The sequence below is a fragment of the Camarhynchus parvulus genome, chromosome 6, assembly GCF_901933205.1.
Source record: "Camarhynchus parvulus chromosome 6, STF_HiC, whole genome shotgun sequence".
Taxonomy (NCBI): domain Eukaryota; kingdom Metazoa; phylum Chordata; class Aves; order Passeriformes; family Thraupidae; genus Camarhynchus; species Camarhynchus parvulus.
This window is the reverse complement of record NC_044576.1, coordinates 27,313,545-27,330,290: the sequence shown is the minus strand read 5'-3', so window position 1 is coordinate 27,330,290 and position 16,746 is coordinate 27,313,545. Positions and strand designations below refer to the sequence as shown.

Here is a 16,746-nt window from a genome sequence, read left to right as displayed (position 1 = left end):
GCATAAAGCTGCTTCTGGAAGGTGCAGTTGCCTTTTATGAGCAGGCCTTGCTTGATGAGTCCATACATTTATGCCCAGCTGGTACCATTTCACAGAACATGATCGCAGCTTGGGAAGACTCTGGAGAAGTGGCTATGTAATTTTTTTTCTCATGTGTAGAAAGCTTAAGATTCCATGTCTGGAGTCCTTTAGCAAAGAAAAGTAGACTTTTTAAATTACCTTTCTTGTCCCAATAGCTTTTCAAAATACTTTTAAATAAGTAAACCCTGCCCATTGTAGTTTCTTGGCTTACCAGCATTTCCTATATCACTGTTGGTATCTCAGGTTTCCCTCTGACATAGAAATTGGGTGAGTAAATTTTTACTGCTTTTTTGGTAATACAGTACTGCTTGAAAATAAAATTACTCATGTCAGGAATCTGAAGTTACTGCAGCATCTGACTCTTCTCTGCCTTGTAATGCTGTGATGTTGGTTTATTTTTCACTCCAGAATTATTCAGAGTTATATCTTGCGGGAAGAAGCTGGAACACTTTCATCAGAGGCCTCTGACTTCAACAAAGTACACTTGAGCAGGCGTGGGGGGATCATGGCATCTCTGTATACATCTCACCCTGCAGACAGTGGGCTCACCTTGGAACTCTCCTTAGAGATAAACAGGAAGCTTCAGGCTGTGTTAGAAGATACATTACTGAAGAATATTACATTGAAAGTGAGTAGCTGTGCCAGTTCTTTGCACATTCTTGTGGTTCTCAGGTGCTCCCTTCACTGCATGCTGTTAAAGGCTTTTCAGGAGTCAGCTCATTGTGATTTGGTGCCAGTGATAACTCCCTGGTTAACCCCAATGCTATGTGACATAATGCCATGTACTTCCAGTTTAGGACCCTCAGAGTATGCTGCACTAATGAGCTGCTGCTTGAAGTAAGTTCTGGAGTGCCTGTGCCTTCAGCAGGGCAGGGTCTCTCCATGCTCTCCCCTGGGCATGTGGGCCAGGAGCACAGGCTCTGCTCCTGGGACTGCACATCTGCGCCAGGGAGAGGTGGCAGGCTGGAAAATGATGTGCAGGCTGCCAGCTGGGCTGCAGGGCTCTCTGCACAAGCTGGAGATCTCTTCCTGTAATCATCATTCCCCTTGAATGCTAGGGGAACTAACATTCTCCCTTCTAGACATCCTGTAGAATACTGGTAACTGCAAAAAAGGTCTTGCTGAGAGCTTTGAGTTTCTTACTGAAATGAGTTTGTTTTTTTCTGACTCTAATCATTTGCATTTGTTCTGGATACTTGAAAGTATCAACCTGCTGACATAAACAGTAATTTTGACTTATTAGTGCATTTGTGCTGATGGACTCATTTCCCTGTATAACTTACCTTATCATTTTCCCCCCACAAAGGAGAACCTGCAGACTCTAGGAACAGAAATAGAACGGCTTATTAAACACAAGCATGAACTGGAACAGAGAATAAAGCAGACATAACTAAAACTTCTGGGGACTAACCAACCTGAAGATGCAGAAAAGGCAGGTGCTACAGACCACTGTTTTACATTCTGCCTGCCAGCACAAGCATCTGGGTTTTTGCAGAAGAAGCCTTTGGCCACACAGGCTCACTCATGTGAGAGACCAACAGGGTTTGGCATCTGTGTGGTTCTGTCTACCCAGGACCAGCCTGAGGCACTGCTGAAATTCACTGCACACTACATTTATCTGAAACTTCTATTTGAAATACAGATGCTTTGCAGTGCAGACTGTTTGGAGTGAGTTGCCATGAGATTTTAATTTCTGCACTGTGTAATTAATCAGTTTCTTAATGATGGAGCTTGAAAAAAAAAATAAAGCCAATTATGTCTTAGTTGCTATTGAACATATCCAGTGTTACTGAGCTTTAAGGGCTTTAAGACATTTATTTCCTTTCTTGCATATTATTTCTGATCTTTGGGTTGATTAAGCATTTTTGACACATGCATGGAATAATGCTTTGTTACAAAATTCTGGGTTTTAAGTGGTGACCATGATATTGCGTATTTTCTGCTTTAGATTAACATTCAACTGGTCAATTTCTTTATTCCAGAGGAGTGAAACAACAGTAAAACTAAGGAATTAGGAAGTGTTCTGATTCAGTTCTTGAGTTCATGTAGTTGAAACCAATGTCAGTTCAGCAAATTCTGTAAACCCTTGATCCTTAGACATATGGATAAAAAGAAGTCTGATATCAGATAATTGGTTAATAAAGTTCTCTGGGCTTCTGCATAACTAACAGCATTTAGGAGTTTAAGCTGCCCATTGTAAATCTATGTAAGTACATGTAGACATGGTGATTGCATCTGTTTTCAAAGACAAATGGAAGCCAATAAATTTTCTCATTAGCTGTGGCTGGACCAACTAGTGACAATAATGGTAAGAAATAGATCTAAATGGGATTTTAATATATTGTTGGACTGTGAAAGTGGCACAGAAATCTGTGCAACTGCTTGATTTTACTGTTGTGAAGAATTAGTTGGTGGCAGTAACTAAAAACTGTTACTTAATCCTTCAGTGGCTGAGATGGTGATGGAGGAAGAGTATCAAGGTGGCAAGATTTGGGTTAGTCACAACATCATGTTCACATTTTAATTCCAGGATAAGTAATACACAGGATATGAAATATCTTTATTTCAGCAGTAAATGCACAGTTTCTGTATCTGTCACCTTTTGACCAAAATCAATTGATCAGATCACCCTGTAAATACATACTTGAGGTTTTTATTAAATACTTGAACTTCCTATTGCCATGAAAAGAGTCAATGTACATTTACAATAGCAATGCTTTAGCTACTTTAATCAAAAAGGGGTTGTGGGGAGAATCTGTCTTACTGCAGATATTGTTTGCGTTTTACACCAAATGAGGGACCTGAATTTGGCAGCACAGAGGAGGATAATTGATCAGACATCTGGGTGGCTTAGGGATGTGAACTCCATTTCCACATGGCACTGAGTTGCCTGAGCTTTGTAATAAAACAAATTGAGCAAAAGAGCCCAATTTGATTTGAATAGTTTGGTTCAAGACAGTGGGACTTCCTTGTTAGTTTAAAGGTAGGCATCTCTGAAAATCCTTGTGGGATCAAGACCTGGTTTGTGGTCCAGAGAGCTTCAGTAGTCTGGGATGGCAGGTCCCTTTAGTGTCAAAGGATTAAATATTCCTTTGGAAAGGGAGAATGGGAGCAAATATAGTTTAAAACCTGAGCAAGTATTATATAGAAACTGCAAGCCTTTTATGTGGGTGGGTTTTTATACATCTATTTTTCTAATTCCTGAGAGCAATGGTTATCTGAAATGTTAGGAAATTTGGGCCAGTCCAGTCATGGGACTACTTCTGCTTTACTGTTGTTTAAGTGCTGTGAAGAGGCAAATACCTGGCTCTGCTGAAACAGATTTGTCACAGCTTCCAGGAAGCAAACAGACAGTTGTTCATGACTGAGCTTGGACCTTCTGCTGAGAGAAAGTACTTTAGAACAATTTGCATGCTAAAACATAGCTTAGCTCTTGTATGTTTGTGTTTTCATGCTTTAATGTACCAGATCTCTGGATGTTTTCAGGCATTCAGCTGAATGATTCCAGTATTTTAGATACCATGTTAATATTGTAATCTTTTAATGTATGTTCTCCAGGTGTACAGTGTGAATGAAGGAGGGGTGTGGTGCAGATGGAATCAGTGCAATGGCTTTGTGGAAATTCTTATTTCTTTTTGGCATGGTTGTTCTCCTTTTAAGTTGAGAAACCTAGTTAGCTGTCCTCCTGCCCTGCTGAAATGCTGCTGGCTCTTTGTAGCACTAATAACTTCTCAGACTTTTTTTTTCCCTTGGTTATGGAGACACACAAAGCAGCCAAAATACCACGTTGTTTTTTGTGCACGGTGTTTTCATGGACCAAAGCTGTCATCCACAGGTGTTATTTTAAACATATCTGTTAGAGATGGAAAAGTCATTCTGGCTTGCACATTGGCAAGTGACTCTCCAGTCAGCCTGGGGTGTGATGAGTACCTGGTGGGGTCAGCCAGCAACTTGGCATGAGGATGTTCCTCCTTTTTGAGAGGCAGTGATGTATCAGCCATGAAGTGTTGCTGGCCCTGTTCCCATGGGGTGGCTTGTCAGGAGTGTGATGCTGTTGGTGCAGCACTGGGAACACTTTCTGTGGAAAGGTTCTGTGGGGTGGCTCACACAGGTGAGCACCAGCTGGTGCAGGGTGGGTGTGAGCCTTGTGTAGCCATCTCATCCCACTTACCCTTGTTTTGGAAATTGTGCTATGGACCTGAAACTGAAAACTGTCCTCAGACAAACTGAATTTTAGAGACAAACTGGTGAATTGATAAACTAATCATGAAGGCAGCCTGGAGCATGTAGCTACACGCCTGTCACTGAAATTCAGTGCCCATTAGACGTGGAATTGCCACAGGCTGCTTTTGAAAATTCCAAGCTTGTGGCTGGTTGTGTCTTACAAGCTTCAACATCTGTTTCTTAAATACTCAGGGTGCTCTTGTCATTCAAACATCGCACAAACAGATGTTGTTAGAGGCCCTACAAGAAAGCTGCCTATGCTTTTCCACCCTCTGTAAAATCCAGCACTGTCATTGTCAGAAGCCAGACCCTCTGACCTGAAGAATACAATTTTGTGCTACAGAAATCACTGGCTTGCTGCCATACAGACTTGTGCAATATTTTTAATTATAATGTCCAGAAAACTGGAGATTGATTTCTTCCTTGAACATTTTCTCATTATCTTCACTTGTTGCTGGCAACACCTGTAGTATCTCTCTTAAAATATTTTTAATTGCAACGTTTTGGTTCATAACTAAAAATAGAAAAAATTAAAAACAGTATGTCTGGCTTCCAGTGCATCAAGTGTAAACCTGAGTGTCCACATGCTGGAGAGACCTGAATCTAAGGAGGGGTTCAGAGGGCAAGGCCTGTCCAAGGGGCCTTCATCCTTCCTGTGCCAGCAGTAGGTGGCACCAGGAATCAGGTGTACCCTGTCTCACCTGTCCAGGGACAGGTGCCTGTGTTGCAGAGGGAGCTGGGTGGTATTTAGAGCTTTTCCAGATGGATGGGTGTTTCCTTCCCATTTTCGTGTTTTAACTGAAACTGTTGATTCTTCCAATCTATGTGTGTAAGTCCTGTACACAGAATGTCTTGTTGATTTCATTTTGTAGATAATACCTGTTCCTGTATAAAGTTTTCAAAGGTATTGCTATACCTTATATGTATATACTGTACTTTGAAATAATAAACATACAAATGTATGAAAGCCTGCTTTGGGTCTGATTTGTCCCACTATGGTGTTTGGAGGTGTTTTGGGTCTGAGTTGTCCCACTATGCTGTTTGGAGGTGTTTTTACTAACAGAATGGGACTGCTGGATATGTTCTGTGAGATTTTATTGCAGCATCAGCCTCATTACGTAGTTGAGACAACAGAAAGATGGCAAAAGCTCATGCACAACCAGCATCAGCTGAAGATTTCTTTGTTATGGAGCATTTAAAAAACTTTCTAACCAATAGCACATTGCTAAAGCTTACAGACAGTTGTTCTAGCCAATTACTAAAAGGTGTACATGTACAACTGCTTCACACAATGCTTACTTGTCTTCTTTCTATTAGCAATATACAATACTTCATTATTAAGCTTAAAACATTCCAATATCTTACTAAGCATATTTTTCTGCAGTCTTAAGGTCTATCTTAGCTAAGCCTAAAACTCAAGCTATTGTTTCATGTCCTTACTGTACTATTGTGACTTTTTCTGCTTTCAGACTTTGCAGCAGTTCTGAGTTCTCTGTTCTTCCTATTTCTAAGACCTGCTTTCCCAACTTTCTAAAAATCTTCTTACCTTTACTATTTCTCACCCAGTGGTTGCTGCTGCCTGGCTCCAGTTGTGCTGGCAGCTCTCAGAGTGGATGGCAGCAGGGTCTGTGCTGGGTGCTCATCCCTGGGCAGTGGAAGCCCGTGGTGGCTGTAAATAAATAAACAGACACTCTGGGCTAGAAGCAGCTGGGCTGCCTGCAGCACCAGATCCCTTCTTGTTCCCTTTGGGTGGGTCTGACCGTGCCCAGGAAATCCGAGCAGTGCTGCAGTTCTGCCCCAGCCCCTGCTTGCCGATTGCACCCGGTAAACAGGAGGTGGCAGTGCCTCTTCTCCGGTGCTGCCGGTGGGAGGAACAGCCGAGCCAGGGAAAACACCTCTCACTGAATTCATCCCTTGGGAATTGTGCTGGACAGGCGACAGCTGTGCTGCAGTCCCTGCCAGTGCCCTGGGTGCTTTTCCCTTCCATAACCTGAATTTTGGGAATCCCACAATCCCTGCAGCAAGGACTGGTTCCTTGGCTGCAGCTCCACATTTGCTCCTCTGATTTATTTATTCTCTTGTAGAGATCTAACAGAGTTGATTTTTAGTTTTTTTAGGGTTTTTTTTCAGTTTTTTAGCCATGAGAGTATTTTTAAATAAAAATAGTAAGTGATCGTGTCTGGTTGCTGGCAGTGCTTCTATTAAAAACTTGGGAATGGGATTGATATGGGTTGTCCTGCCCTTGCAGGGATCCAGAAAAAGGGAAGAATACTACTGTGGAGGTGATAATTTATGGAGTTTATTCTAGTATCTCCCAGCGTACCTTAAATGAGAGAGGGGGCTGTCCTATATTCTGCTGAAATTTAATGGCAAAGAGCCTCAAGCTTCCCAGGATCAGGCCAAGGGCTCCCAGTGATTTTTCTGGTTACAGTCACCTGCAAGACCCTATGCTGAAATTGTTTTGCAGCTCAGTTTTTCTTCCAGCTTTTTCCACTGATAGCAGGTACAGTTGTTGGTGATCAAAAATCAGGTTTATTTGTGCTCCCTGGGTATTTAACACTGCCACTTGGAAACAACAGCCTGAAGCTAAAGTTCCTCAAATACTAATTTTGGCTTTGGTGCTGTTTGCAAGTGGCCATTTGGCAAACAACTTCCCAGCCCTGTTTTGGGTCTGTGTCTGAGCCTGACCCAGCTGAGCTCTGTGTGCAGAAGAAGGGCTCTCATGGCACATGTTAAATGCTCAGTGCTGAAGTAAACCAGGCTGATACTGCAGCTACTGTGTGATAAATATCTAACCAAATGCTAGCAGTTCTCTCCTCTGGCTGATTGTGAATGAGGAAATCATCACTGCTGTTTTCTCTCTCTCTCTCTCTCTCTCTGCTTTATTTTAAGGGGATTTTTAATAGCAAGCTCTGCTGGAGGTTTTGTTGCTGCGGCTGTTTTTAGGCTATTTTGCATCAAACCACAGTGGGTCTGTGCCAGATTCTGTGAGATTTTTGCATGCATAAATGTAACTGTTGCAGTAGCAGAGCGCTGCTGAACAAGTTGTTCTCATCTAACTGTGTATAAATATGCTGTTAGGTATTTGTGTGTTTGTTCTCCTCCAGTGGATGCCCTATAGTCAGGAAATCCTCTGGCCCTTGGGTTTCTCTGGGCTCTTGACCATGTGCAGCTGCCCACTAATCTCAAATGCCTCAAGGGAAGCACCTTGCTCACTAACAGGCTGAGTCCTATGGATGTCTAAGAGCTTCTTAAGAAGTTTCTGTTTTAAAATAATCCCGTGTGTGTGGAATAAGGAAAAGCAGCAAATGAAAGCTCAAAGTCTGTGAGCTCTGACCAAAGTGCACTGGTGTTTGACACAAGGTAGGTGAGCACAGCCTGGCAGGCACTGCTGCTCTCTCTGGGGTGGTTGGTGTGTCCTTAAACATGCCCTGGGCCATCCAACCTGCAGTTCTTTGGGAGCTGCTGCTGCCTTTGGAGATGGATTGAAGAAGGGTGCAAATGCAAGGCAGTTTATTCAAGCTGCGATCTGCAGCCAGACAGAAGGGTTTGTGAGGCTGCACTGTGAAGGGAAGTGGTTAAAAATACTCTGAAAATGATAGATCTTAAATTGTATTAACTCTAGTGAGTACCCAGCACAGGGGAGAGGAAGAAGGTGAGAATTACTCGTATCAACACTGTGGGTAAAAGCAGCATATGCCTGAAAAAACAGACCTTGTGCTGGCCAGCCTAGACCTGTGTTGTGGTCCTGCAAATTCTCTGAAAACTTTTCAAGTTCAACCTTCAAAGAGGTTGAAAAAACCAAACTTGGGCTCAGAGCTCTGACCTGTTCATGCTGTAAGTGGCTTGTACTAATCAACTGCCCTGGCCTCTCCTTAGTAATTAGATTATCAGAGCAATAATGATTAGATGGACTCTTGAAAGTATTTTAGGGCTTCACCCCTCTGGAGAAGGGATCTTCATCCATGAGATAAAATGAGAAATCAGAGTGAGCTGCTGTCAGCTTCTCATGGGCTTAACATGTGAAGTGACACAGGCTGCAGACAGCCAGAACTGTGATGCCCTTTCTCTGGTCTCTTCCCTGGTCCCTTCCTCTTGCCATGGGTCTGCTTTGGCCCAGGGCTCTCTCACAGCCCTGGGGGTGGCTGGTACAGGGAACAGTACTGTCCCACAGTGCAGTCTTTGCCTGTCCACCTGCTCCCAAAGCTGTCCCAGCAGCTCCTGGTGCACTGCAGGTAATGGCTCAGCCTTTTGAGGCAAACAGGGATATTTGTTTTCCCTGGCAATGCTGCTCTGTGGCCTGCAGGTTGTCTGAGGTGGTTGCACAGCTCCCACACCCCCTGTGCTGTGCAGCCAGAGTGCCCTGAGCGAGGCAGGACAGCTGGCACTGAAACCCATCCACAGATCCAGGTCAAACCTCCCCCAGAATCCACAGCCCCTTGTTTTGCTTGGCTTCAATCAGACATTTCTGGGATCTAGAAAGATGCAGCTAGTGCCAAGCAGGTGTCTTCCATCAGCAAGGACTGGCAGAGCCTCTGCTGCATAAACCAACTGAAGAGAGCAGCCACCACTCCAGGTACCTGTGACCTTGGACACTGTGCTTGGGAGCCCTCGTGGTCTTTCTTGGGCTGTCCAGCCCCAAAACCAAATGCATCAAGAAAATCTCCTGCCAGCAGGGCATGACTACCATACAGGCACTTCAAAAATACAGGCACACCTCTAAACCAGGACCTGAGCAAGCACAGGGTGGATGGAGCCACCTTTGCTCCTCAGGCAGGTGAAGCCCTTGGAAAGGGGATGTGGCAGATTTGGCAGCAGGTCTGTAGCACGAGGCTGGCAGATTGCTTTTGTTTGTTTACTTCAATTATGTCAGACTATTTCCCTCTCTCGGAATTTCCTTGCAGTTTTCCAAGGCTGCTTGTTGATGCTGAAAGATCAGTCATGTATTTCAAAGTGATTTGACCTTGCTTGGGCTGGTGACAGAGGCCAGACCTCACAGGTAGTTGTCACCTTGTAATGCCAGAGCCACCGTGGCTGTCTCTCGTTAAGGACAATGCTCAGGCAACCACAAGCAATGCCAGGGCACAGTGGCAGGTGAGCTCCCCCCCAAAATCACACTGAAGAGAGTGTGATTTAGCTTCCCTTGGCTTTGGTGGCAGCTGAAACAATAGAAATGTCCCCAGAGGCCAGGACTTGCAAACCAAGGGATTCTCTAGAGAGCAATAAATGGAGGTACTTACGTTGCATTAATTGTGTGTCAGAGCAAACACTGGAAAAACACCAACCAACCAAAGCAGTGTTTGCCACTGACTGCTGGGGGAGGCCTCTGCCAAGACAGCAGCCTTGGATCAGAGAGCAAGGAAGTGAAGTCCTTCCAGGGAATGATTCAGAGCAGGCTCACAGGCTCCTGCTGATGCCCTGTCACCACCGTGCTGGAGGAGCAGCTCCTGTCTGGCCACCACCCTCTGTGTGGATGCCTTGGGGCTGGTGAGGAGCCTCCCTCAGAGCCTTCCTCCCCTGCCAGGGAAGTCAGCTGGGTTCTGATCCCTCACATCACAGAATCACAGGATCATTTGATTGGAAAGGGCTTGAAAAGCCATCTATTCCCAAGCCCACTGCCATAGACCAGGTTGCTCCAGGCCCCATCCAGCCTGGCCTGGAACACTTCCATGGATGGGGCATCCACAACTCCCCTGTTCAACTTGTGCCAGTGCCTCACCACCCTCGCAGTAAAGAATTCCTTCCTAATAGCTAACAAAACCTGCCCTCTTTCAGTTTGGAGCCATTCCCCCTTGTCCTATCCCTAAAAACATTTATAAAAAGTCCCTCTGTATCCCTCTTGTAGCCCCTTTAGGTACTGGAAAATGCTCCAAGTTTTCCCTGGAGCCTTCTCTTCTCCGGGCTGAACAAGCTCAACTTTCTCCATCTGTTTTCATAGCAGGGGTGCTCCAGCCCTCTGAGTATCTTTGTTGTCCTCCTCTGAACTTTCTCCAACAGGTCCTTATCCTTCTTCTGCTGACCCCCCACCCAGAGGTGGATTCAGCATTCCAGGTGGGGTCTCACCAGAGTGGAGCAGAGGGGGAGAATCTGGCCTGCTGGGCACTCTCCTTTAGATGCAGCCCAGGACATGACTGGCTTTCTGGGCTGCCAGCACACGCTGCCAGCTCATGCTGAGCTGCTCATCCACCAAAGCTCATCCACGCCCAAGTCCTTCTCCTCAGGGATGCTGCTTGTCCCCAGAAAAGGCCTAAAATCAACACACAGGGGAGAGGAAGGAAACCGGCTAGCTGGTTAAAGACTGAGGGATGTGGAGAAAGAGAAATTGTTTTTTTAGAAAGGCCATCCTGGCACAAGAGCAAGCCCTATTGCTTTTGGAGTGTCATGGCTTTCCTTCTCCTCCACAGAATGAGCTCAGGGTGCTGCGTGCCCAGATCTGGAGTGCACGATCCCAACTTCTCTTTGTTCAACCCTGGGGCATCCAAACATGAACTTGAGTGGCTACACGTGAAACAGGAAAGTCTCTCTGGAAATGTGGCGCAGGAATGGCTTGCACAGCCGTATTTACTTTGGAGGCTCCTTCTGGGAAGCGTCTGCCTGTTCTGGTCTGTGTGTCAGCCCGCAGCCCCATCAATTTTCCCTTTCCCTCCTTCCTCTCCATGGTTCTGGGAGTGCCTGTGTGGGAGCCAGGGACCCCAGCCCCTGCCAGACCTCACTCAGCTTCCTGATTCCTGACATTGTGTTTCCTCCAAGGAGCTGGACACAGCAGGGCAGGACCATCCCTGGGCAGAGGACACAGAAGTAGAAGTGCATGGGCAGGGGGAGAGGAAAGGAAGATGCAGATTCTAACTTTTGTTGGGTTTAGAGAAGAAAGAGGTTGTTTTGGGGAGAGCTGATTGCTTTGTTTTTCTTTTACAAACAGCACAGGCAAGAAATATAATTGGTAATATATAAGAAAACACAGCTCTTGACCTTCAAAACATACATGTATGATTTGACTGTCAGCTCATACAAGGAAGGCCAAATTGTGTTATAACACTACTGGGATTAAAAAATGTGAGGATTTGCATGAATCCATGAGGAGCCCTGCACTACTGATTTAGGATACCTGTGCTGGTGGAGATACCTTGAAAGCAGAACTACCAGGAATAAGGAATGGCTTTGCTAAACAGCCCAGGAAAAAAATATAATCCCAAACTCATTCTGTTGGGAAGATGCGCATCCAGAAAAGGAGAAGCAAAATGTGACCACACAAAAGTACCTGGATATCCTTCCAAGTTCCTCTGAAAACCCTTTGCACAGCCGCTGACAAAGGTCTGAAAATGAGCGATGCCAAGCCACGTATCACGATGGGTAACATTGTATCATCGTTTCCTGGTGATCCTATTTTCCTGTCCTTATCCCTTTGCTGTCCCCTGGGAAGGTTACAGCAGAAGCACCTGACAATCAGGAGTGTTGGGTTTTGCCTGTGCAGAACAAATTCCTCCTGATCCTTGCGGGCATCTTCTAGGCACTGCTGTCATAATGAAAACTTTTATGATTTCAGGTAGGACAGTAACAACTTTTCCAAGTACTGACAGATGAAAGTACAACTTTTCCAAGTACTGATAGATGAAAAAGAAAGGAGCAGAGGAGTGTGCTGGCACTGTGGATGGGCAAAGGAGGAATGGCAAAGGGAAGTCCTTTGCAGTTTGGGCTGGCGGGGCGAGCGCGAGGTGCCCGTGAGGGGCAGCGGCGTGTGCAGTGTCTGTGTCTGCAGAGATGCCCTGACTGCAAGGCCAAGAAAATCAAAGCTGCAGCCAAGAAAAACACCATTAAAAGGGTGCAGTGACATAAGCTGAGCGCCGCTCGTGGAATCCAAATTACACGCAGAACAATCAAGAAGGAAAACACCGACGACATCGGCTTGTGTAACAGGGGTGTCGCCCTCCCAGCTGGCAGCCCGGCCAGGGCACGAGTAAAACCAGAATTAACGAGAGGGACTTGACCTTGCTGAAAGCATCAAAGAAGCCTGTCCCTTAGGGGTAATCCTGCAGTGACCACGAAGACTTCATGTTCAGGTTTGTACATTTTAAACTGGTTAGTTTAAAATTCACCACATTCACAAGCCCTACTAGGACAGAGCTGCCTGATGAGGAGGGCAAGGCAAAAAGCTGCAGCTCAGCACCAGGACATGGCCTCTTGATCAAATAAAAAGCTGGATAAGGAAATGCTTAGCATTTATTGAAAATAGAAGAAATACACTTTACCAACAGATCTTTGAGAGGGATTGTACCTGTGAGATAAGTACTGGTGGTTGCACTGCAGGTAGGACACAGGTGTGGGGTATGTTCTCTCTCTAGATTTCTGCTCCATGTCTTTTACAGGCTCTGAAAATGTTGTGATGCCAGCACTATGTATACTGGCAATGCAGACAGGTTATAGAATAACCATGAGAAAATGCAAATGTAGATCCACACAAAAATGAAAACATTCTGGCTCGGACCCAGCACTAAATTATGCTGAGAGGCAGTGAATAAAAATTTCTCCATCAGGGAGTAAAAGGCATTTTATTGACTCATCACCCCTTATTAATGGGATGTGCTTCTGGGGTATCTACTGATGAGGAGCATTTTTTGTTCATGCTTCACAGCTTCATCTCCATTTTGGACTTTAACATAAGCAACATGATCAAAACCCTGATAAGTGAGAGAGAGGAAATAGATGCACAACACAAGGTGTTCCCATCAAAATCTCAGTTCCTCTTAATGCACAGAGAACCTACAAGACACAGCGTTGCTCAAAAGCAAACATCCTACTCAAGAAGCCCTCAAATTGGGAAGAAGAGGTCATCTGGTGCCTTTAAACCCAGCCTTCAGTCACCACATCCTCAGGATCTGCTGGTGGCCTCAGACAGTGGGATGGAGCTGCAGACTCATTCGAGGCCTTTTGTGGTGGACCCCAGGCTGCACTCACAGCCTCACCCCCCTCCCAGGGATGCTCTGCAAGGAGCTTTCAGAGGAGCCTCCCCACAGGCTCAGACCCCCAGACAAGCCACTTCCCACCCTCCTCTTCCCCCTGAAATGCCTCTTTGCCGGCAGCTTTGGGACCTAGGTCTGTGACAGAGAAAGAGGCAGCACCCAGAGTCACCAAGCTACAGAAAGTCCCCAAGAACAAAAGATTAATTTAAATGTCCTGGCTTGGAGCAGCCTTGGCCATTGGCTGCAGGAAGTCTTCATCAGTTGTGCAGAGGAGGAAGCACCTGGAAATCACAGAATTAATTCGATCTGAAGAGATTGCTTTCTGGAAAAAACGTGTCAGTCCCCATTGCTCAAGATTGCAGGGGCAGGGATGGGACAAGCCACACGTGGTGTGTGAGTATGCTGGATGCCAGGCTGGTGACATCAGCTGAGCCAGGCATTTCCTCAAGCCAAAGCCCAGGTCAGCTTGGCACGAGGCTGGGCTGTGCCCTGCCTGGCAGGGCTGACACAGAGGAGGGAGCCATCACCTCCCCAGAGGAGGTATGAGGTCAGAAACAGCCAGAAAAAAAAAGGAGGCCTGCAAGGGAAGTTCTGAGCTTCTCCATGGATGGGGATCCCAAGTGAAGTCCCATGGGAGATGCAAGCCTTCTCTCCATGTGAGCTCAGCAGCCTGTGCTGCATTTGACATAATGGGAGCAATGCAAGCCTTGCAAAGCCACAGGGTGACAGCTGCAGTGACAGCAGTGACCAGCCAGGCTGGAGCCGGGGTGTGCAGTGCCCTGGGTGCTGTGCAGAGGTGTTTGGAGGTGGCAGCAGACCCTGCTGTGTCCCTCTCACTTCATAACTGTTCTTAAAAACATTGAGTTTCTAGATCATTTATCCTGAACTCCACTCTCCATGCTGAAGACACTGACCCTGACCCCTTTTAAAGGGGATGTATCCCACCCCTTTTGCTAAATTTGCTTGAGTCCTTGCAGCCAGAATGCCCACCTGGTCTCATAGCTCACATTTAGGATGTTTGCAGAGACAACTGCAGCCTACATACCATGGCCAACGTGCTCCTCATTGGAGGTGCTACTGAGCTGGGAGACAAAGTACTCTTAATGTACAAGATTCCTTCTGTAGATGATACTGATGGCTTGGAAGAGAAAGTTAATTTGAACTTTTCTGTCTGCACAAAACAAGAGGCTATGTTTTGTTGTGTGACAAGCAGACACGGACCTCACAATGCCTTGGTGTCATCTCTGCTCACTCTGCCTCACCCATGCTGAAGTGCAAAGCCAGGACAGGGTCTGACTTTTGTTCTCAGTGCAGAGGATCCCAGGAACAGCAGATTTTGGGAAATCAGAGCCAAGAGATTTGTCTAAAGGGGGCTAAGGGCATCCGTCCCACTCATTATTTCAATGATACTGAGAAGACAGGCTAATGGCCAAGTACCAGAATAGGTCAGGGAAGGAGGTTTGATTTCCCATTGCAAAGTGGGAACACATTGCAGACCAGCAAGCCTCACTTCTGGTGGCGTTGAATGCAGAAATGTTCCTCCCAACCCTTGTGTTGGCACCACGGTGTGCCCAAGCAGTGCCCCATTCCTGCAGGGAACCAGTCAATGCTGCACCTGCAATGGAGTTAAACAGACGTAGCACAAAGATAAACTTCATGTGTGGGGTTCCACCCCTGTGTCTGGGTGCCTACAAATAGGCTGTGCACGAATTCACACAAACAGTGACAGGCATTTGGGGTAACTCAGCTCTACTTCCTGGCTCTCCCTTTCCCTGAGGGAGGCACTGCCTCAGTCCATGGCTGCCAGGGAGAAAGGCCTGTCATTGCAAGTTTGAGGTGTGTCAGATAAAGAAAATGTGACAAAAATCCCTCAATTTATCCACAAGGCCAATTTCACCTGGCAAACCCTGATTATTTGGAGTGCCACCTCTGTGCTGGAATGGGCAGGGGAGGCAGAAGCAGTGGAAGGACACGGAGAGCAGGGCTGAGACCACCCCTTCTCCTCTCACCCCAGGCTGTGGCCCAGAAGAGTTGAGCACCTTGCACCCATCAGGTACCTGGTGATGGGGCCCAGAGAAGGGCAGTGCCAAGATGGACAAGTGTCTTCTCCCATTTGGCACAGCTCAGGGCATGGTGCAGGATGCACAGGGGCTTGGTGAGCACAGGGAGCCTCTAACCTGAGGATCTGCCTCTCTCTCAGAGCAGGAGCATTTTGTAAAATGCAGCCACTGCTTGAAGTGACCCCACAGGCATTTTCAGTTTAGTGGTCTTAAGTTTTGAAGCAGTTGGACAGTTATTGGGACAATTGTATGATAAAAGCCTTCCCGTCCCCATCCCTCCCACACCCACATTTGGATCCCATGATTTCTTCCTTGTTTGAAATGATTCAGGCTCTCAGATAGTCTCCATCTGGTTAAAAATAGTTACTTGCCTCATATGGCTTTAGCATGGTACTGTCAACTCTAAAATGTTCCACCTTCCAAAAAAGTAGAGTGAAAAATGAAAGTGAGCTTTCACACATCATTACTCTCGGCAGTTAGAGCTCCAGAGCTCATTCCAAACCCATCCAAGGAGGAGAGGAGAGCAGGCAAGATGCTCCTGTTGCTGCCTGGTGCCCTGCAGGGCCCTGTGAGGCTCTGCCCTCTGCACACCAGCTACCAGGAAGGTGCTTTGCTTGTTTCCCAAAACAAAACAACAGCTTATTTTCAATAAACATTTATTTGTCAGAGTTCTGGAATGTAAGAAGAGTTTAGTCATGGCAGCTGGATGTCTCCTGATGTCAGCTGGGGTCAGTCAGCCAGTTCCCTGCTCCAGCAGGGAACCAGCACAGCCCAGTTAGCTGGGGAACATGCCACAGTCACCCCATCATGCTGAGGCAGGAGACCATGAGAGCCAGAAGTCCTCTCAGCCATCCTGTTGGAGCCCAGGACATCCCTCTGGCTGCCCTGGAGGGCTCAAGACCCTGACAGGGGGCTCAGAGACCTTGGCATGGAATCAAAAACACCTGTGCGTTTGATTTTAACCCATGGAAACAATTACCAACTTTGTGTGAAGATTTATAAGCCGCTAAAGTTTGAGTAGAATGATAGTGAATTTGCCACAGGGTGGAAAAGTAGAATTTTGGGGATTTAGAATGGGGGTTCAAGAGGCAAGATGAAGGAATCTGGGCATATCCTGTCTTTCTCCTTCTTCTTCTTGTCCTCCATCTTCTGCTGTGATGGTGGCACTTCTGGATTGGTTTAGAGTAGAGACAGACTGTCTAACATAGGTGATAGGTATTGGAAAATTATTGTAAATAAAGTACAGGTAGTTTTTAGTATTAGAAGTTAACACCACTCCAAGGGCACTCAGTGTGCCTCAACCCGACCTGCTGGACAGATCTCAGCAGGTCTGAAAAAGAATGTAATAGATAAGAGAAAATAAACAACCTTGAGAACCAGAGCTGAGGAATCTTGACTTCTTCCTCAAGCAAGGCACTGGGAAA

General features: G+C 46.2%; 1 protein-coding gene across 2 annotated transcripts in view; it reads left to right on the top strand.

Annotated features, from left to right (window-relative positions):
• The window catches only part of CCDC186 (coiled-coil domain containing 186), a 35,442-nt gene extending 29,984 nt beyond the window's left edge, over nucleotides 1-5,458 (top strand). For both annotated transcript variants that reach the window (XM_030951143.1, XM_030951144.1), the window contains exons 15-16: nucleotides 490-709; nucleotides 1,388-5,458. In XM_030951143.1, coding sequence (XP_030807003.1) covers nucleotides 490-709; nucleotides 1,388-1,471 — 304 coding nt within the window. In that variant the 3' untranslated portion in view covers nucleotides 1,472-5,458. The remainder of the gene's footprint in view (nucleotides 1-489; nucleotides 710-1,387) is intronic.
• Nucleotides 5,459-16,746: the final 11,288 nt, after the last annotated feature.